Source organism: Morchella importuna (genome assembly GCF_003444635.1).
Source record: "Morchella importuna strain M04M26 chromosome Unknown Morimp01GS001, whole genome shotgun sequence".
Taxonomy (NCBI): domain Eukaryota; kingdom Fungi; phylum Ascomycota; class Pezizomycetes; order Pezizales; family Morchellaceae; genus Morchella; species Morchella importuna.
The window spans coordinates 2,175,133-2,196,054 of NW_025763398.1; the positions used below are offsets into that span (position 1 = coordinate 2,175,133).

Consider the following 20,922-nt stretch of genomic DNA (forward strand, 5'->3'; position numbering starts at 1 on the left):
GCTCGTCAAAACCTTAATATCGACCTTATTAATATTGTCCTTAATTTTACCCGTTACTAGACAGTTCTTTCTGCCCTTTCTACCCATCGCGAGTTGGTTGGTTTTGTTCTACTCCTGCAGGTATGTCATAACCGGCCTCATCCCATTTTAATGATTATCACGTGAACGGAACCCGGCTTTCCCGTGCTCACCAACCAAGCATGGATTTTCCCGCTCACATCACATCATTGTTGCAGATTTATCCCAGCAGAATACCGTCCACCCATTTGGGTTCGTGTCTTACCTGCCCTCGAGAACATCATCTACGGTGCAAACTTAAGCAATATCTTGTCGAAAAACACCAACGCTTTCCTCGATGTATTGGCCTGGCTACCATATGGGATAATTCACTTTGCCGCGCCTTTTATTTGCTCCATCGTTCTCTTCATCTTTGCAGCCCCAGGAACTTTGCCGGTATTTTCTCGTAGTTTTGGTTACATGAACATCATTGGCGTCTTGATCCAAATTTTGTTTCCATGTGCGCCGCCTTGGTACGAGAATCTTTATGGACTTGCTCCAGCAAATTACTCCATGTCTGGGTCTCCAGCCGGTCTTGCTAGAATTGATCACCTTTTCGGCGTTGATCTATACACGTCAACGTTCACAGCCTCGCCCATGGTTTTTGGGGCTATGCCATCCCTGCACGCTGGATCGGCTACTATTGAGGCTTTGTTTTTGAGCCACGTTTTTCCCCGTGGAAAATGGATCTTTTACGGCTACACCTTGTGGATCTGGTGGGCCACTCTTTATCTCCAGCACCACTATGCCGTTGACTTGATTGCTGGAAGTTTCTGTAAGCTTTATTCATTCCGCTTCGCCCACCAGTAAGACTAACAATTTGACAGTGGCCGCTGCAACCTTTTATGTCGCAAAGACCAAGTTCTTGGCAAGGCTTCAGCCTGACAAGGAGTTCCGCTGGGATTACGATTTTCTCGAAATTGGAAACAGTTATTCCCATAACTACTCTTATGCCTTGAACGACTTTGATGGCGACTACCATTCCGAGGATGACGAGTGGACTATGGGATCTTCATCATCCATTTCTTCAGGCTCTCGTAGCCCAATTGAAGATACCCAGTCTGTATGGGAGTCTGGGAGTGAGACACTGGCTGGACAATCCGACACTGAAACAATGGATGTATAATCGACCACTGCCGCATATCTGGCTTTATTGCTACCGGATGCGGCCGTTTTTTCAACGCTGTATCGAGTACGAAACGTGGAGTAATAATTGTGAAAAGAGATACCCTATTGCACAATCAATCATTGCAATATTGTTACGAAACCGGATTCGGCAGTAATGTTTTTTTTAACTTATTTCTACCCCTTTTTTTCTTTTGTAACTTACGATTCATGGCGATCATGGGACTGGTGTTTGGGAAGTTTCCCCTTGTTTTTCTTTTTCACTTCTGGCCTTTTGTTTCATTGATACCCTTTCTGACGGGGAGAATATCTAATGACTAAACCACCGTACATAATATATCGTACGGTGCGATATACCCTTATATGGAGCTGAAAGAAGACGGGTGTAATCCATAATGATGCGGAGGCTGATTAACTTTTTTCTTTGCTGCCCCTGCTTGTTGACTTTTCTTTGCTATTTATGGGTGTTTAATACCTTCTCATTCGCTTCTTATTTGTATTTTTTATTCTTACTCTCGCTATTCGGCTTTGTTTTCGTCATGGGTTGGGGAAGGGTTGTTATAGACTGGCGTTGTTTTTGGTCAGTTTTTCCGTTCGTTATTTGGTATCTTCATTGTTACCATGATTTGGTGCGGGGCTTTAGGCCAATGTGTTGGAAGGACATATAATCGTATTTAGCGGTCTTTGGGCGGGTGGTGAAGGCTAGGTCGACCTCGTTCTTGAGGGACCTGCTCTAATGCTTATTGGTTGGGAGCTAGGGGATTCATTTGGGCCGGACAAAATAGTGACTGCTCTACTCATCAATAGCATATATATTTAATGTAGGAGTCATCATCATTTAATTAGTTGAAAAGGAATGTTAAAGATCTTAATGTTCTTATTTCCTGCCTGAATACCTGCCCTACGCTGTAGAGAGTGTTTCTCAAAAATGGATACATGATCATTGACCTTTTATGAGAATGCTTGCATCTGAGCTAGCGATGATCATGACTGGACATGCCATGATTGTTGTTTTTAGAAGTGACATCATGCTTTGAGCCTGGGGTCACTTGTTTTGTCCCGCCGCAATATGCATCTATGATATCATGGTTTCCTTGTCTCATGCACTGATGCACTGCGAGTGACAGCGGCATGAAGCTCTAGCTACAGTGGGCCTAATTATTATCATCACGGGAAAGCCCCAGACACGGTAGGGTAACTACCCTATATCTAACCACAAGTTCAGGCTTTGAGCATACATAAGCCAAGGTTTATAATTTACTATTTGCTAGTGTCTACCATAGCTACAGTCCCTCAACCCAAAGCCTAAGTCCTTCTATAGGGCCTGTTCCGATATTTAGATCAAAAATGTCTCACCAACACCAATATCACCTTCAAACGACACTGCTCCTCCTCGGCCTACCCCCGAAATCGTTTGTTGGCATCGATCTAGCCTCATTCAATTCAACCGACCGCTTCCAGGGCATAAAATACATACCACCGGGACTCCATTTTGTTTATTTCTCTCCTCAGGGTGATATGTCACTACGAACCGGCTTCTGGTTCAAAGCTGCGGACGCGGGCCAACACTCTGTCATCATCACAAAATATGATGCAGCTTCAGAAAAACTCCTCGAGGAGTCAGATATGGGTGTCGATGAGGTACTACGGATTAGGGCAAACCTAGCACAATTATACGGGGAATCCTTGACAATATACCGACAGCCAGCTAAAGATGGGAAAGAGGGGTCAACCCGGCCAGATGCAGAGCAATGGGAAGCACTGAGTGAACATATAGACGAAGCTTTGTTGCTACGGTGTTTAGGGACGGGGTTAAAGTGCAGCAGCGTTTCAAGTTCAAAGATGGACAGGGATAAGGAGGAGGAGAAGTTGATGGAATTATTGAAGGGCGAGGATGTGGCTGCAGAGATCGAATGGACGCCTGTAGACCTGAAACGCACTTGGCCTGAAGGTGCCATTGGGAGAGACAGGACCATCATGGCCAAAGATAGGTCTTGGGCATTGGGCGATATTGTTGGGAAGCTGGGCATTGGCGGTGGAGACGGGGAGAAACAGATGTTGGGGGAGATACAGCTGGCCTTCTTGATGGCGGTTACACTGGGGTGCTACTCGGCCATGGAGCAATGGAGAAGACTGTTAGGGTTAACTCTAACATGTAAAACTGCAATTTTCGAAGAGCAGAAAGAATTTTTTGGGGACTTGATGGAAGTTCTACTGACACAAATGGAGTATGTTGATGAGGTGTTTCTGGCACAATTTGTGGGAGGCGGGGAAGGAGAAGATAGTTGGTTAGCCAAGCTTTTACGAGGGTTTGGGAAAGGCCTCGCCGAGATTATTGACGACGACGCAGAACAGGGGAAAGGGAAGGCCAAGGTTAGAAAAAGCGACATCCTCGAGCAGTATAAAGAAATTGAGTCGCTAGCCATGAAGAAGTTTGACTGGGCATTGAATGTCAAAGACGTAGTGAGAAGGGGAATGGTCCAAACCGAAGAAGGAGAAATGGTGGAACTTGAAATGGTGGGCTTAGAGGAAGATGACGAGTCTGGGGAGTACGCACCCGTTATTGTGGAGGAATATATCGAAGGAGATTCTGCAGAGGTGGAAATGACACCTGCACCATGGCCCCAATAGATAATATTAACTACAAGTACTAAGGTCACATCAGAAATCGATGCATGATTGCATATTCTCCTTCCTCTATCTCCTGCGATATGCGCCTTCTAGACCACATAGCCTTACGTGTACTCCGCCTCTTAGTGTTTGTTGTGCATGCCAGTGTATAGTACAACCGACTTCCCGTGCCCTTGTACTCTACCCTCCCATCGTGCCCTTGCAGCTGCGAATCACCGCCTCGTATTGCTCTTGGCACCTGTCAGTTTCGCTTCGCTGCTTTACAATTTGCCTTACTATATATTTGGCATGATGCGTGTGTATGTGTTACGAGATAAATACATGGTCTCTTATCGATAGCTTATAATTATGCACTCTTGGTAGATGCATCGACAGTCTGAATAGAAACAGTCCCGAGTTAATATCGTATCTGGAGATATCTCCGACTAGACCGCCAATGGGTTCATACAGTGATATATGCTGGGGAACCAATGCAGATATATTACCAAATTGTAGATTTGTTAGTAACAAACTCTAATAACAAATAAATTCATACCTACATACTGTATGTATATAGGTGGGTATCCATGTATGGTCAAGGGTTATCAAAATGTTTTCTCCTAAAACGATCATTGCATCTAAGCTAGGGGATGGTCCGTATTATACTTTCTCGGGGGTTAGTAATATTGGGGATTTAAATATGCCTTTGCTCTAAACCGATTGGTTCAGTGCTTAAAGTCAATTCACGCATTACTAATTTACTATTCATTCCATCAACACTTAAATTAATGTTACCCGGTCACGGGCATGGTGTACCTACAGATCTAGGAATCGAATGATATCAAAGACACCAGATCTTGAGGCGGCTATCAGAATTTTGAACATTTATCTTCTCCTAAAACGACCATTACTTATCAAAGCTAATTATAATACAAATATCCTTTGCGCATAGAACATATTATTTAAGCTTTCTCGGTAGCTATCTAAGATTGAGTTTATCCAGATTTCAAGGTGCCTTTAAGGTGCGCATTGATGCCTCGCTCGTAGCTCGATCATTACCCTTTACCCATATTACTTACAGCTGACGACGGAAATGATCGAGCCTATACTCTACATACGCAAAGAAATTGGAAAGCACATTAGCTTCATATCTCAAGACTCTAAGGTGCTTTGTTCCTAACTACGTAGGTACTGGTAATTATTCTTTCTTCGGTACAATCGCAAAGCAGTTGATGTGTAACTTGAACTTGTACTTTGAAGGCATCACAACACTCATGATGTTATTTAGATACTCATTTCAAGTCGTACAAAAGCAAGGATCACTGATCGTCATTGACTTAGTGCCAAGAAATTACCAGCTTCTTTAGAACGTTTAGTTACACCATTCCCCGATAAACACCAACTTCACTTATCTACCCCAAAGCTTCACCCCAAGATGTGTCCCACTTCACAAAGCGATTCCCCCCCTCATACCGAATATGAGCCTCTCCCGAGCTCAGTTTGGTCCCTTGGTGTCCACGACGCACATTGCCACCCCACAGACACAATGGCTTCAACCCACACCATACCCGCCATGAAAGCCTCTGGGATCATAGTCATGGGAACCCGTATATCAGACCAACCACTCGTTGCCGAACTTGCCACAAAATATGGAGTGTACGACCCCAAAGTTCCTGAAGAGAATAGGGGTAAAGTGATACCAAGCTTTGGCTACCATCCTTGGTTCTCGTATCTGATATGGGATGACTCCCGTGAGGACCTTCAGAAGCTCTCGGTAGAAGACCGCAAAGTTGCGCATTACCAGAGAGCACTGACGTCTAATCCACCCAATGAGCTTATTGCTAGCCTACCGGAGCCCAGGAAGCTCTCTGAGGTTATAAGTGAGCTCCGGGGGAATCTAGAGAGATTCCCAGTGGCTCTTGTGGGAGAAATTGGGCTCGACAGAGGTTTTAGAATACCATTCCCGAATGATGAGTTACACGAACCTGCTCAAGTCGATCATGATGATGAAGAGCAGGATGGGAAGAGGTTGAGCCCCCATAAAATTTCGATGGAGCATCAAAAGCGAGTGTTCGTAGCACAACTTAAGCTGGCTGGAGAGCTGCAGAGAGCTGTTAGTGTGCATGGAGTTCAATGTCACGGTGCGCTGTTTGATACTTTCAGGGAGCTGTGGAAGGGCCATGAGCTTATTGTTGAGAGTCGCAAAGAGATGAAACGCCGAAGGAGGAAGGGGCAAGATGGACATCAATATCTTCCAGATTTTGGTGATGATGAAGAGGATAGTAGTGATAACAACGAGGGTGAAGATGATGAGTTTGCTGGGGAGGGCGATGAGGACTATTCTTGGCTCCGGCCCAAGAAGAGTCAACCTGCACCACGAACTACTAGTCAAAAGCCGTTTCCCCCTAGAGTATGCCTTCACTCATTCTCTGCACCTCCGCAAACGCTGCAACAGTATCTTACCCCGCCGTCAGCGAAGCATCGTTATCCTTCACATGTCTACTTCTCGTTCTCAACTACAATAAATGCCAGACCTGTCAAAGGTCATGTTGGTAAGATCATGGAGACAATTAGCGGGGCGCCTGAAGACAGGGTCTTGGTGGAGAGTGACTTGCACATAGCAGGCGAGGATATGGATAAGGCATTGGAGGGTGCTGTAAGGCTGATCGCGGGAGTTAGAGAGTTGCAGCTTGTTGATTGTGCTAGAAAGCTCAGCGATAACTGGAAGGGGTTTGTGTTTGGGCCGAGTGATAACAATGGAGTTGTTAGTAGAAATTGATTGAGTTTGTTATATATTATAGTTCAACCAGCCTGGTAGAATATGATATCTAAAATAAATGAGAGTTACACTGTAATATGTGCATGTAGGTAGAGTATGGAAAGGGGGTGCATAAGTACATGTACAAATACTGTGTTAGTACCGCGACAATAGCATAAAATGCGGGAGGAGCATTAAGGACCTTCTCTTCAGGTTCTAGCTCGATTTAACTCCGCAGCAATTTCACTGTGCCGTATCTCCTGTACGTACATCCTCTACATACTGAAGATCTTATGTGACCTTTCTTGCATTGTCCCCTGAGATACTATTATTACACTACATATACTGGTCCAAGGAACCCGGATGTTTCCAGAACAAAAACCCATAGCAACTGATGAATCATCAATCTCCGCTTCAGTGTTATTTTAGCTGTAGGTACTAATATCCGTCAAGGATATCGATACGCCTGCCTCTAGAACTGCCTAATTTACACATCCGCTTGTGTATTGTGCAACATTAATATTGTAGCTCTACACCATACCTAGTGCATGTGCAACACAACTGTGGTCATGGACGTACACACAAGTGATTCAGCTGATCAGATGGCACCCCAGATTACAGGATCGACACGAGATCTGTTTACCAAAGCCCGAGCGTAGACCTCGTTAAAGACACCCATGGGTCATGCCGGAGACACCGAAACTTAGGAATCACACTAATGTCACTAACGCGCTGACGAAACATTTGCATGTAGGATGAGGTATCACAAAAATCAAGGTTTTGTTTGTCTGAATTATGAAAATGTTCCCCTAAAAATAAAGAATGGTTTTCGTAGAAGAAAAAAATAAAAAAGAATGCACCCTCGCTGGAAATTAAAAACGCCAATTGCTCCCCTCCAAAAGAAAAATATGCCCAATAAAAGTTTCGCCCAAAAATTCAAAGATGCCACGCGCCAAACATGCATAACCCATACTCCAATCCCAATCTTTCCTGTCCTGTCTCTCCTGTCCTACCCCACGCGTGTAAGGCGGTTTCTATACTGCCTCGCAATAACCGATCGTATCACCCATCAAGCGGTCCAGTGCTACGCCTGCTGCGCACTCGCGTGCTTCATTCTCAGTCTCAAATTTAACACCCGTACTAGAGGCGTATTCTCGATTGTTAACCCTGACTAGGCAGGTATACATCCTTGGTGAAGGATGGAGGATGATATAGAAGGGCGCGACAAAATGTGATTGTTTGCAGAAGGCTTTGGTTTAGAGTCAGCACTATTGTCGTAATAACAGATACAGCGTCGGATTGGAACTTACCAGACAGTGTATCCTGGCTCTCTGTCTCAATGAAATAGCGTTCAAACACTCGCGAGGTCATAATATGACTCGCAAGACGCATTGAGCTGATCATCATCTTGAGGATAGGTTTGTTTTGAGGTTATGTGTGGGAAATATTGTAGGTGGTGAGTAGTTAAACTAAGAGGGATAATAAGATCAGCGTCTTGTTATTGATTGAGATGCGGGAGAAATCACAGAAGATTTATATAAAAAGGGAACCTTGGGGGAGTATTTACCTATATGTATGTAATGTGAAAAGTGTGTAATCAAAAATATGCTGAATATATCTAGTGCTAGTCGTCTTCGCCGCAATGATCCTGGTCGTTTGTTCGTTTGTTCGTTTGATATTCCTCAGTTAAGTTTGGATAGTACTGACTTTCAACGGTAACTCGCCGCAGTGATCATACTCGATGTTGGCTTTGCACAACCACCCCTTACATCCATCAAAGCTCTTTTTTTTCCTGTGGCTGCCTCAAGCCTTTTAATAACGGCGAGCTCAGCCCTTTGAGACCTGCGGGGATTGGAAGCTTTGCTCCTCTACCCCCCCCCCCCCCTGCACGGGCCATTGCCAAGAATAGGTGGATCTAACCGCACGGGGATGACTAGCCGTATCTTGTTTCCCCGCTACGGCTTGACCTGCAAATGCTGAAGCTGGTTCATATGGGGTATATTTCTTCCATAGTCTTAGATAGAGGACCGGTGGCATGTAGGTCATGCATGTCACAGAGGAGTATGTGCGTATCGTAGAATAGGTACATGTACTCACACCTTCCCTCTAGAGTGCTGTCCATCAGAAAACATTTATCGGAGAAATACACCAACAACGTGGCTCTAGGCCGCTGCTGCGTCTATGGAATTAAAGATCTACCGACATTCGTTATATACTCGTGTTCGGGGATAGCACCACAACCTGAGAAACTCCCCGAGTTCTTTCGGGAGAAGAATTATTAAAGGGGGGTAGCGGAGCAACAATTTTCTGGCATATTCTACTTCCAGTGTTAACATTTAAGCTGCTGTACATACCGGATCCTCTAATATGTACGTACCTACATGAAAGCTTCGAGACCCGCTTTTCTTTGGTATATCAAAAGTGCGGTCTCCACAATATCTCTATTTTCCTTGGCCTGGCTTGAGACTAACTTAACCATACATCTGCTCCATGAACTGCTACCCACTACATCTCGGCCATCAACCATTCATTCCGTATATGCTCTAGGTTGCCCCCCTCTGGGGCATATCGAAATTCTCGGAGTGGCCGCTGTGTCTCTTAGTTGAACCAAGACAGGAATAATGGTCACCTGAGATCGGATTAAGCAATATGTGCGGCGGGGCCAGCAGCGGGGCAGCAAGGAATTACGAATTCATAAGCGCTCAAAAGGAAAGAAAGCTGGAAAGCCGTAAACTGGCCATAGAAGATCTCTGCAGCCAGGCCAGTCGAGGCTCGAGCCCGCTAAAGTAAGCCGCAAGGACGCATCCCGAGCCTCATGCCGTACGAGGTTACTCTCGTCCTGGCAATGAAGATCCTCCTGCTGCAGAGGATGCATGGTCAACTGAGTACCTACTCTAGGCAGTCGGCTTGTAAGTTATGGGTTTCACCGACTATTAATGGGAGTTACTTATGGCAATTAATTCCCTTGAGTGGTCATTCCAATCCGTCGGGTCCTTTTTTTTTTTTTTTTTTTTTTGCGGAGTGAACCCATTTCCGGTGATTTTACGAGATTGGGACATGTCCGCTGTCCACCCCCCTCCCCGCGCTGGCCGCTAGTGGGGAGCGGCTCCGGAGGGGTAATTGACTGCGGGCGTATAGATCCTTATGATAGGGCGTGTTTCTCGCTTTTGTGCTTGTCACATTTTTCCTTCTTTCATTTTCCTTTTTCCTTTTTTCACTATCTTTCTGAGTACTCAAGCAATATTCGTAGGGCCGAACGTCCTGTCGATCATCTCGCAATTTGCGTTGGGACAACGGTGATCGATCTTCAATTTCTCCCTGAGCTCCGATAACGGAGCTCGGAGCTCTCGGGGTATCTTAACCAGTTGAACATCGATACCCTAGCCCAAAGTTTTATTGATGCCGTGATATGCATGATTCTTCCGGGGCTCTCCCATGATTGCAGTGCATGAGACGTACACGGTTCAAGAGATCTCTTTAAGGGCGAGTGTATTGCTGTCAGCCAAGCTGTCACTGCTGGGACTGGCGAGAGAGGCTTGATGGTTTGGATCAATTAGCATCAAGCCCTCTCCCGAGCGGACTGATGCGAAGGTGATGCTAGATAAGGTCTTATGACGGGTGTCCCTAGCACGCATTAACGAATCATTGACATCCCTCGAATTCCGCATAAACCATACTTAAGGCTTGGATTTCCTGGTACGGAGTGCAAGATGCGTCTTCTGATCAAGGCCATCCATTTATTACGGAATTCATACCTATTCTAACGCCTCATGAGGACATGATCGCGGATTTCGGACCCCACAAGGAAGAGAGCACAGGCGAACTTTTGATGTAATCGGTCTGACTCCGTCGTGTATGATCTGGAACACCTCATCGGAATGTCGAACAGGACGCAAAAGAAAGAAAAAAGAAAAACAGGCTTCAAGCTGTGGGGCCAGTGGCCCGGGGAGCGGATATGTATAAAGCCCTACAATTATAGTGAAATAAAACGGGTATGTACTGAGAATACTGAGCTTGGACGTGGCATTGTTTCTCTGCTATGGAATATGCAGAGGCGGGCCCGGAGAACTGGCCAATATTTGGTGTCAGTTAGACTCCCTATCACTCACGGTAGGCTACCTACTTACATATATCGACCGCCGTAGTCCGTATGGACCACCTTTTCCCACTGCTGCAGGAGGAAAGAACGACAAATCTACTTTTCATAGATCTGTTATGATACGGCTTGTTAGGTACAAATAAGGGAACACAATAAATTTGCTGGTATGACCGATCATTACCCTTTACAGCGGCATCGGTTCTTGTCCCGCGTCACCCCGACACCTCCCATCAGATAGAAGCGGCGGGCGTCATCAGTTGACGTCCGTGGATCCGAATCAAAATAAAGTTGCATTTTCCGCTCCGTTAACATTTCAGTGGACCGAAGTTTTGTTTCGAATTGTCTAAGACATGGTGGAGCCACGACCAGGATCGGGGCTGTTGACCGGGAACACGAGTGACAGGCCGGACAATCGTTAACTTTTTTTACTTTTTAATTTTTTTCGTCTTCTCTCCGTTAAATCCGATCAAGCGTTTTGTTTTTCGGACCCCCACCCCATTTCAATGGGATCGGTCTTACTCTAATAGTGAACCCCAGCCAGCTAGCCGCAATACAACACAGCACAACATCGGAACCTTACCACGTATCTGAACTTAATCCCTTTCTCGGTGATTGAGCCTTTCAGATCTAGCAGCGCTCGGCAAGGCTAGAAATGAAAATTCGGGGAGAAATTCGGCCGTTTTCTTTCCTCCGGCAGTTGGCAAATATAAAACATACAGCTTGGATGAACATAGGAGCGTGCGGTACCCAATTGAGTCGTGATAGCCGTAGTTTAGAGGGAGTGTTCCAAATAGGGTATGGCTGGCGTGATTCAAATCTCGCCTACCTCCTAAATCCAATAAAAGGGTTGGCACCAAGAGTTATATAAAGGGATCCTATTGGACTACCAGTTGCCATCATCAGATATCACTCGAAGCGATTGGGTTGCGATCCATATTATCGTTTTTTTTTTTTTGTTTAATTCATTAATTGCGATTCATATTATCCTATGGTGGAGATAAATTACTGATGTAACTTCGGAAAGTTTTGAAACTTCGGTGCTCTGCGCGTGTAAAGCTATTCCATGATACCAGACATCAATTTTGTCCAAAGCGATTTATGCTTTATAAAACGTCATGCATGTCTTTGCCACAGGATTATCGCTTGTTCTCTCGTGACAATAGGTGACCAGTGATAAAAACCCCTCATTACAAGAAGTAGGTAATATGAGACCGCCAGATCTCAGTGAAGAGATTATATCTACATACTCTACTCAACGATTTTGAGTCATGCATTGATTTGACCTCTTTGACTTTGTATAGTGAGACACACATACTCGTGCATGAACCCCAAGCTTTTGCGTATCAGTATAACGGATAAGCGCTCTAAGGTACTCCTCCGACACCCTAGAGTAGAATAAAGGAGCTGCGGGGCTCGAGTCTTGGTCCCTGCATGTGTACAGGTGACTCGGATAGATATTCCATTGATTGAGTGTCACGATCTTGTATCTCAGAGACTTCGGACTTCGTGGCCCGATCTTAAGTTTGATACTGTTGAGTATCGGATCTGGTATAATTTTTACAGGTGGATCGTAGAGATATTATCTATGATCGGAGGTCAATACATGCTTTGGGGATGAGTGACAGATTATGTCGCAACCTCGTAGCGTCACTAACTCTCACTCGGCTACCGCCACCACCATCCACTTTTTGGTGGTCCACAACACAACTCCAATAGCGAAGCAGAGCTAGATAACTGTCACAGGGGAGATTTTTATCTAGAAAAAACGCCTTGAAGATCAGTATCCACTATCCAGTGGGTAGCTTCGAACCCTAACCCGAATTGCGGCTCAATAGTATTCGACAGGGATGACGCCATCCCATCTCAGTAATCCGAGACCTCCAGCTGTTAAAATCTTCCACGGATAACACAACACATCTTTGCAGTTAACCCTTAGATACCTTCCAACAAATCAACCATGACGCTCACCCTTGAGATTGCCTCTTCAATCATCTTTCCACAGCCCATCGCCCACGGCGGCTCTGTTACAATCGACATTACCCCCCCATCACCCACTGGCCTCACTCCCACTCCCGCCCCAGCGCCGCCCCTCGCAACAGGCCCTGATAATCCTCTTTACAGGCTCCCACAGTCACTTTCCTCTGGTGGACTCAAGGTTCACCTCAATGCGTTCGTGAAACCACGTGTCAAAGAGACCCCCGAGGGACAAGCTTCATCGGAGCTCACCCGCGACTCTCGGACCAGCATTCTGGATAAGGACCACATATTGTATGAGATTACAAAGACCCCCGTGGGCGCAGACTACAACCTCACGTGCTTCCGCCACGGGAAGAATTCGGGCGGGTATGGGTACGGGACAATGGAGTTCAAGGCGGGATGGTTCTCGGGCGGGACATGGACAGTGAACTTTATGGCCAAGGCGCCCGGGAAGCTTGTGGAGCATCGGATCCGCATGTCGGTTGATGAAGGCGGCAAAGATGATGGTGTCTGGAAGATGTGGGAGCCAGTTGAAAAGATTGTGGCTAGGGAGAATGCAGTGTCCCCGGACAGCTATGGTGAGAATGGTAGGGCGGTGGAGATCTACGATGATCAGGCTGCGGGAGCTGCGGGCATGCCAGAGGTCGAGTGGAGAGACTTTTTGACGGCTTGCTGGATCACCAAAGTGTGGAGAGAGGCGACGAGAGCGCCCATGATGGCAAGTAGTGCGAGGAAGGGAGAGGCAGGGACATTGGGAAGGTGGTAGATAGTAATGATTGAGCGAATACCGTGATATCGGGGGGCCTGATATCTGTATTTGAGCTGACTGTAATTTTAAGAAGCTCTTTAGTAAACCTAGCAGGGAGTGCTATATTATACATATACATAGTGTCTATCATAATTCATCTCGTTTTTGCGTCTATCAAATACAATCACGTGACACACACGTATCAAGCACTTTACGCGACTCTGAGATGCCAGTTCCCTTTGTATTCTAGTCTCTTTCATTAGATGTCCTCTGTCTTAGCTTGGAACGATATGAATTGTGAAAATGGGCATTCCGTTCACTTAGCCCTAGGTTGCACATAGTTGCTGTCTCAGAGCATCGCCTCATTCCCCAGTCTGCCTGTCAGTGAGTAAACGCGCTCACGACAACCACCTTGTGACGGTTCCAACCACCACCCCCCCCCCGCGCCTCGGCACGCACCATGAACATACCCGGTACGACGACTGCGCCCAGAGAGGGATCGGACAAAGAAAACGACACAATGAGCTCCTTCAACACAATAGACAGTTGTGCGCCACAGCGGAAAGCAAGGAAAAAGAGGAAATCAGCGCTCGTGGAGCCTACGGGGAAGCGGAGGAGAGGTATAATGGACTCGATTCAGTACCTGTCGCAGGAGAGAGGGGCAGAGGGGAACTCGCCATGCGCCTCCACCGTGAACTCAACTATCAATTCGTCGTATAGGCTCCCGTCGCCATTGCCCGAAGTCGAGGAGACTCTGAAGGAGGAAATAGACGATGATGAGCAGGGAACAGAAGAAGACGATGGCCGACTGGAACAGCTGCAGGAGCTTGATGAAGAGCTGCAGGAGGAACTATATCTCCGCCCCGATACACTCATAGCAGACTACCGCATCCTCCGCATCCTCGGCCATGGGAACTTTAGCACTACCTACCTCGCAGAGATCACTCCGACTGAGCCCGAACCACCGGATAATCCTCGACCACTTGTCGCCATAAAGCGCATGAAGCAGCCTCTAAGCTCCATAGGCGAGAACGAATACTCGTTACTAGAGTTCCTGCATAGTAATGGAGAATCACCGCGGCATGTGATATCTCCAATTACTTCCTTTTTTGACGAATCACATCATTTCCACTTAGTAATTGAGCCTCTTGACTCTGGGCGGCCTGTAGCGTTGCCGCTGTGCGGATGCGGGCATCCGCACCTGGCATGTCCGGGGCGTCACTTGGTGCTTGCAAAAATAATGTTACAGTTGCTATCAGGCCTGCTATCACTACATACACACAACCTAATACATGCAGATCTGACACCTGCGAATATACTATTCTTGCCAGAATCGAATCGGATAAAGCTCATTGATCTGGGTAATACCATTAGACTAGAAGATCGAGCGGCATATCTCGATGATTTTGGGGTACAGAGCGCATGCTATCGGGCACCGGAAATACTGCTGGGTGCCGGGCCATTGAGTAGGGTTATGGATGTATGGAGCGCTGGGGTCATTGCAGTGGAAATGCTACTTGACGGAATTGTAGTCGGGAACGGGATAGAGGGTGGAGAGCTTTTAAGAGGGGTAATAGAAGGGAGGGAGAGTATGGTGGGGAGAGTGGTAGAGCTGGTCGGAAGTGTGAGGGAGTACCAGCATGGAATGTACTGGCAGGATATATATAGTGAGATTTCGCTACTTCCTGCCAAGAAGAAGCGTGGGCCCGGGAACCGTAAAAGGAGACCCGAGGAAAAGACCGGGATGTTGAAACAGTTTCTGGAGACCGAGACTGAAGATTCTGGGCTGGTAAAGTTCCTGATGGCAATGATGGAAGTAGGGGTTAGTCGACGAGGCACGGTAATGTCCATGCTAAGACATCCATGGCTTATCAGGACGCTACTGGGCGATTGGGAGCGTGTATTGACAGGAGAAATGGAGGAGGTAGAGAGTATACAAGACCAGTCCGAGGTTGCGGCCTTCCAGGAAGGACAAGGGGAGGAAGAAGACACAGAAGAAGACCCCCCTCTACCCGGCCAGATGAACATGGATGGTCGACTGAAAGAGTATGTAGGCGATTTCTTTGCCATAGGCAGCCAGGCAGTTAGAGAACCTTTAGATGCAACAGAACAGTCGACAGATGTGTTGGGAGAAAACATGGAGTATCCATTGTCTTCACCATCTGTGGAGCGTTCTATCACACCCTTCTACTCTTCACCGCCGATACAGGCTTTACCAGTGACCCCTCCTCCTCCTCCGTCTTTGTCGCAGTCTGTACAGGACCTATCTTTCAAATCATCTCCACCACCACAGGCTTTGCCAGTCACCCCCCCTTCTCGGCCCTTACCAGCCTCTCCCCCTCACCCACCTTTACCGGATGCCATACGGAATACACCTCTAGACCGGTTCTCGCCTTTACCAGCGGCCATAGTTTCAAACATGTCTCCCTACAACCAGTCATGGCAGCCTGAACACACGGAAATCACCCCCCCAATACAGGATATTAAGGTCGAGATTTTTTCTAGTTCTGTTGCTTCTGCTACATTTCAGCTCGAAAACGAAACAGAGAACTATAAACAGGAAGTGGATACATATAATTCAGCACCAGAGACATCATTACTCACGGGCGATGATTCGACGACTAGAATATTCGCCCAGGATAATTTGCTATCTTCGCCGCCGAGCTCACCAGGTGTTCCATTAGCGGCCAGTAGCAAGGGCGATTATAGGAGCTCAGAGTCAAGAAGCCCCTCGCCTGTTGCAATGGTTGGGAATCCCGGCGTAAGTGTTGAAAACGAGGGTTCTGTGAATAACGTAAATAATGGGGAGTCATTATCTACTAAGGAGGAGGCTGCGAGGAGAGCTAGTAATGTATGGGATAGAGATTTAGCCGCAGATATGGTAAGTTTTTATTCCTCCTCATTTATTTAATACTGCGGTTTAGTTGTTAACGGTCTGCTTAGGCATCTCTGTCTGAGGAATGTGAAGAGGAAGATGCGGTGTTGCTTTGTTAAAGTCTATATTTCTTCTTTCTCATTTGTTTAAACGGATCTGTATTTTGGTAGGAATGTCCTGGGGTTCTTTCTTTCTTTCCTTATCTATAAATATGGGATCATTGGGTTTACTATCAGCGTTCGTTTGCGGCATTGTTTATGTTTCATTTTCAATTATTCTCGTTGCTATTTCATAGGATGTATTGACTCTGGACGGAGTTCGATGGGGTTAAAAGGCAAGCATGGGAAAAGGAATGTGTATATGTCCACAGTATGATCATACTCTCATTTCTCCTCGAATCTAACAGTGTAAATTATAGAATCTCAATTGTCTAAATGCTTGACCAGGTAGCTACCTGCCAAGATCACTTGCATCCGACCCTAATAAAGATGAGTCATGCATTCTTGGCAGAAATCAAGAGAGGTCTCCAAAGGCAACATTCTCAACATCACCCATAGGTAACCTAACACATAGGTATCCTGAGACTTTCACATTTCTCACCAGCAAACCACCAACCACAAACATTTCCCGTCCGCAAATATGACGCACTACGGTTCACGTTCACGTTCACCCGACTCAAAACGAACCAGGCGAGGCGACGACCGCTACGAACCCCGAGGCGGGCGCGTCAGAAGTCGCAGTCGTGAGGTACGCCCCCAGCAACCGCATGTTGGCGGACGCAGTGAGATTGATACTGGAGCACAGAGACGAGACCGGGATTACAGGGACCGAGAACGGGACCGCGATAGAAGAAGAGATAGGAGTATTGACCGCCGGAGGAGAGGCGACGATTATTACGATGCGAGGGAAGAGAGGGCTAGGGGCGTTAGTGCGAGAGATAGAGATGAATGGGATAGGAGAGATAGGTCCCCAAGGTTGAGAGACAGGGAGAGGAAACGTTCAAGGAGCAGAGATACCAGTAGGGAACGTCTAAGGAGGGAAAGAGAGAGAGATACGAGACGGGGAGATCGGGATGAAGACCCTAGGAGGCCTTCAAGAGCAAAAGAGGTGAGAATGTTCTTACGCGATGATAATGATTATACTGACTCCGGACAGCCTACACCCCCGCCGGCTGTAATGAGCGACGAAGAGAAGATTCGACAGCGTAAAGAGCGTCTTGAAGCTTGGAAGCGCAAAAGGGCCGAGGAGGAAGAGGCGAAAAAAAATGCATCTCCTGCTGCCATCTTGTCTTCATTGGAAAGACAGCCTGTGCCTGCTGAGGTTGTTCCTGTTGCTGTGCCTGCCACTGTCACCTCTTCAGCGTCTGTGAAGATAGCTGCGTTTCCTAAGGTTGCTGCGACACCCACATCCTCAACTTCCGCCTCCACCTCTTCCGCTGCCCGTCCAAAAGCTGACAAAGATTCACTAGTTGCCATCAGCTCGTCTATTGGTATGTCAACTCTCTATTCCTTGAATTTTGCGGTAGGGCACGGTTAACAGTATATATAGGCACTATAAATGGCTCTGCACTACCAACGAACCGCCCGGTATCCACCTTTGGCTTTGGCGCAGCTACTAAGAAAGTCGCGCCCCAAAAGGGCAAACGGGCGCTAGCCTTCGGTGATGAGGAGTCTTCTAGGAAGAAGCTTGAACGTTTGCCCTCGCCCATTCCTGATGCTGGAACAGATGGTGTAGGTGCAGAAGATGTAGACAATGACACCGAAATGCAGGATACCACTGAGGAGGAAGCTGCTGCCGCTGCAAGGGCCGCCGCTGCCCAGCGAAGTGAGCGCATCGAAGCGGAATCTGCAGAAGCAATGCAATTGGACCAGGAAGTAAAGGCAGCCGCTATAGCGGAACAAGCTCCAATCGAAGAGGATGAAGAGGCTGACCCGCTTGATGCATTCATGGCCGGAATTGGTACCTCAATGGCCACTGCAGAGAAAAAGACGAACGATGCTAAAGCACCTGCAAGCCAAGATGGAACTTTGTTCGATGACGATGCTATAGATTTGGTTTCGGCGGAGGCAGACCCAGATGATATTCTGGCGATGGCAGCAAAGATGAAAAAGAAGAAGGAACTCCCAGCAATTGATCATTCCAAGGTCAATTATGAACCATTCCGTAAAAACTTTTATGTCGAGCCAGCCGATTTGGCAGAATTGACAGAACAAGAGGTCGATGAGCTACGTCTTGAACTAGATGCGATCAAGATTCGGGGACAGGACTGTCCAAAACCAGTGCAGAAATGGAGTCAGTGTGGACTACCAAGTCAAAGTCTAGGAGTCATTCAGCAACTTGGCTATGATAAACCAACGAGTATTCAGGCGCAGGCTATTCCGGCAATCATGTCGGGAAGGAATGTTATTGGCGTCGCAAAGACTGGCTCAGGGAAGACCATAGCATTTTTATTGCCCATGTTTAGGCATATCAAAGACCAGAGACCGATTGAATCTCAGGAAGGACCGATTTCACTGATTATGACACCAACGCGAGAGCTAGCTGTGCAAATTTTCAAGGAATGCAAGCCGTTTTTAAAGGCTTTGAATTTAAGAGTAAGCTAACCAGGACACATTCATTATCTTGAGTTTATTGCTGACTTTTAATAGGCTGTATGTGCCTATGGTGGTTCACCTATTAAAGATCAGATTGCCGACCTTAAACGTGGAGCAGAAATAATTGTGTGCACGCCTGGCAGAATGATTGATCTTCTTGCCGCAAACTCGGGCCGTGTTACAAACCTAAAACGAGTCACATATATTGTCCTCGATGAAGCTGATCGAATGTTCGATATGGGTTTCGAACCCCAAGTTATGAAGGTGATCAGTAATATCCGTCCCGATAGACAAACTGTGCTCTTCTCTGCAACATTCCCCCGCCAGGTAAGTGCCCCATCCCCGGTTTACAATCAAATAAGCAGATATTTTTAACACAGCACAGATGGAAGCCTTGGCCCGAAAGATCCTACAACGCCCCGTGGAAATCACAGTTGGTGCGCGTTCGACTGTTGCCTCTGAGGTCACCCAAATTGTCGAGATTCGAAATGACGATACAAAATTCCATCGTTTACTTGAGTTGCTCGGTGAACTATATGATACCGATGACGATGCACGTACTTTGATTTTTGTGGATCGCCAGGAATCAGCTGACACTTTGCTTCGTGACCTGATGCGCCGTGGATACCCATGCATGTCTATTCACGGAGGGAAAGACCAAATCGATAGAGACTCAACAATCATTGATTTCAAGAATGGTGTTGTACCAGTTCTTGTTGCCACTTCAGTTGCTGCGAGAGGTCTTGATGTGAAACAGTTGAAGTTGGTGGTAAACTATGATTGCCCAAATCACATGGAGGATTATGTGCACAGAGTCGGAAGAACAGGGAGGGCAGGGATGCTAGGGACTGCCGTGACATTCATTACTGAAGACCAGGATAGATACGCAGTAGATATCTCGAAGGCACTGAAACAAAGCGGGCAGAAAGTACCGGAGCCAGTACAGAAGCTCGTTGATGGTATTATTCTATCAAATATTTATCTTGTACAATTGCTAACCTTATTTTAGCGTTTAATGAGAAGGTCAAAGCTGGAAAAGAAAAAGCTAGTGGATCAGGATTTGGAGGGAAAGGCTTGGAGCGCCTCGACCAGGAACGCGACTTGGCTAGAAGAAGAGAAAGGAAGCAATTCGCAGCGGAAGATGGTGACGAAGTAGTTGAAGACACTGCCGCTGTTGATCCTGAAGATGTTGTTTCAAAGGCGGCGACGTCTGTCACGGCTACAAAGAAGGCGCAGGAGCTTGGAGTAGGAGGCCCACTTGATGCCAAGATCGTCGTCATTAAACGATCTACTGCTACTCACAGCCCAGCTTCGGGCACAGATGCCCTAGACCGCGTTAAACAGGCTACATCAGCAATCCATTCTCGTCTTAATAAGACCGGACAGCTTCGTACTGGTGTCCCTATCGATAATAAGGGGCCCGATGCCGGAGCATACCACGCCACTTTAGAAATTAATGACTTTCCCCGTAAGTTTATAATTCTTATTATTTTATCCTTCCAGGCCCGTTGGAATCCGCTAATTGAATAAATAGAAAAAGCAAGATGGGCAGTTACCAATAGGACCAATATTGCCAAAGTTTTGGAAGCAACTGGAACATCCATCACGACTAAAGGTTCTTATTATCCAGCCGGAAAGACACCCCAGCCTGGTCAAGATCCGAAATTGTATATCCTTGTGGAAGGTGATACCGAACTTGTGGTGACAAATGCTATGAGAGAACTTAAGAGGCTGCTTGCAGATGGAACCCTTGCCGCCGTAGATAGCGAGAATAGGGCGCCTGCCAGCTCAAGATATAGCGTATTGTAAATTTAAGATAGGGCTAGGTGTTGTACTGATCTGGTCTGGAATGTGAGCGCAATTAGTTAGTCAGTACCCAATTGGAGTAATGTTAGATGGTATACGGATTGTTAATAGATCAATGGATCCCGATATGATGTGATTATTGGGCTTTCCACTAGTTGTGCCTAAATTCGATCTCCAAGGTGCAACAATTCCGTGTGATGAACCATGACTCAGATAAAGGTTGCCAAGACACCCCGCGTTTCGGATAGGAAACATCTGAATAACAAAAACAAC

At 46.7% G+C, this 20,922-nt stretch overlaps 9 protein-coding genes across 9 annotated transcripts; 6 read left to right on the forward strand and 3 right to left on the reverse strand.

The window, feature by feature from the left end:
- Positions 1-570: 570 nt before the first annotated feature.
- Positions 571-1,183, forward strand: LAJ45_00541 (uncharacterized protein; the record flags this gene model as incomplete). The annotated part of the gene is made up of 2 exons (XM_046110142.1): positions 571-832; positions 885-1,183. 2 exons carry the CDS (start codon positions 571-573, stop codon positions 1,181-1,183), a joined length of 561 nt encoding a protein of 186 aa, XP_045976835.1.
- A 1,346-nt stretch (positions 1,184-2,529) lies between these two features.
- LAJ45_00542 (uncharacterized protein) lies at positions 2,530-3,813 on the forward strand (the record flags this gene model as incomplete). The annotated part of the gene is made up of 1 exon (XM_046110143.1): positions 2,530-3,813. The coding sequence occupies one exon, from the start codon at positions 2,530-2,532 to the stop codon at positions 3,811-3,813; it is 1,284 nt and encodes a 427-aa protein (XP_045976836.1).
- A 1,525-nt stretch (positions 3,814-5,338) lies between these two features.
- On the forward strand, positions 5,339-6,571 carry LAJ45_00543 (uncharacterized protein; the record flags this gene model as incomplete). The annotated part of the gene is made up of 1 exon (XM_046110144.1): positions 5,339-6,571. The coding sequence occupies one exon, from the start codon at positions 5,339-5,341 to the stop codon at positions 6,569-6,571; it is 1,233 nt and encodes a 410-aa protein (XP_045976837.1).
- A 1,013-nt stretch (positions 6,572-7,584) lies between these two features.
- On the reverse strand, positions 7,585-7,957 carry LAJ45_00544 (uncharacterized protein; the record flags this gene model as incomplete). Its single annotated transcript, XM_046110145.1, has 2 exons — positions 7,585-7,799; positions 7,861-7,957. The coding sequence occupies 2 exons, from the start codon at positions 7,955-7,957 to the stop codon at positions 7,585-7,587; spliced, it is 312 nt and encodes a 103-aa protein (XP_045976838.1).
- Positions 7,958-8,014: 57 nt separating this feature from the next.
- On the reverse strand, positions 8,015-9,425 carry LAJ45_00545 (uncharacterized protein; the record flags this gene model as incomplete). The annotated part of the gene is made up of 8 exons (XM_046110146.1): positions 8,015-8,019; positions 8,118-8,198; positions 8,258-8,269; positions 8,754-8,867; positions 8,928-8,955; positions 9,159-9,179; positions 9,239-9,321; positions 9,383-9,425. The coding sequence occupies 8 exons, from the start codon at positions 9,423-9,425 to the stop codon at positions 8,015-8,017; spliced, it is 387 nt and encodes a 128-aa protein (XP_045976839.1).
- Positions 9,426-10,014: 589 nt separating this feature from the next.
- On the reverse strand, positions 10,015-10,961 carry LAJ45_00546 (uncharacterized protein; the record flags this gene model as incomplete). The annotated part of the gene is made up of 6 exons (XM_046110147.1): positions 10,015-10,174; positions 10,228-10,310; positions 10,375-10,410; positions 10,551-10,618; positions 10,678-10,760; positions 10,831-10,961. 6 exons carry the CDS (start codon positions 10,959-10,961, stop codon positions 10,015-10,017), a joined length of 561 nt encoding a protein of 186 aa, XP_045976840.1.
- Positions 10,962-12,606: 1,645 nt separating this feature from the next.
- On the forward strand, positions 12,607-13,392 carry LAJ45_00547 (uncharacterized protein; the record flags this gene model as incomplete). Its single annotated transcript, XM_046110148.1, has 1 exon — positions 12,607-13,392. One exon carries the CDS (start codon positions 12,607-12,609, stop codon positions 13,390-13,392), a length of 786 nt encoding a protein of 261 aa, XP_045976841.1.
- Positions 13,393-13,834: 442 nt separating this feature from the next.
- Positions 13,835-16,368, forward strand: LAJ45_00548 (uncharacterized protein; the record flags this gene model as incomplete). Its single annotated transcript, XM_046110149.1, has 2 exons — positions 13,835-16,255; positions 16,318-16,368. 2 exons carry the CDS (start codon positions 13,835-13,837, stop codon positions 16,366-16,368), a joined length of 2,472 nt encoding a protein of 823 aa, XP_045976842.1.
- A 520-nt stretch (positions 16,369-16,888) lies between these two features.
- On the forward strand, positions 16,889-20,652 carry LAJ45_00549 (uncharacterized protein; the record flags this gene model as incomplete). Its single annotated transcript, XM_046110150.1, has 8 exons — positions 16,889-16,996; positions 17,054-17,356; positions 17,405-17,738; positions 17,798-18,843; positions 18,898-19,170; positions 19,229-19,802; positions 19,853-20,311; positions 20,378-20,652. The coding sequence occupies 8 exons, from the start codon at positions 16,889-16,891 to the stop codon at positions 20,650-20,652; spliced, it is 3,372 nt and encodes a 1,123-aa protein (XP_045976843.1).
- Positions 20,653-20,922: the final 270 nt, after the last annotated feature.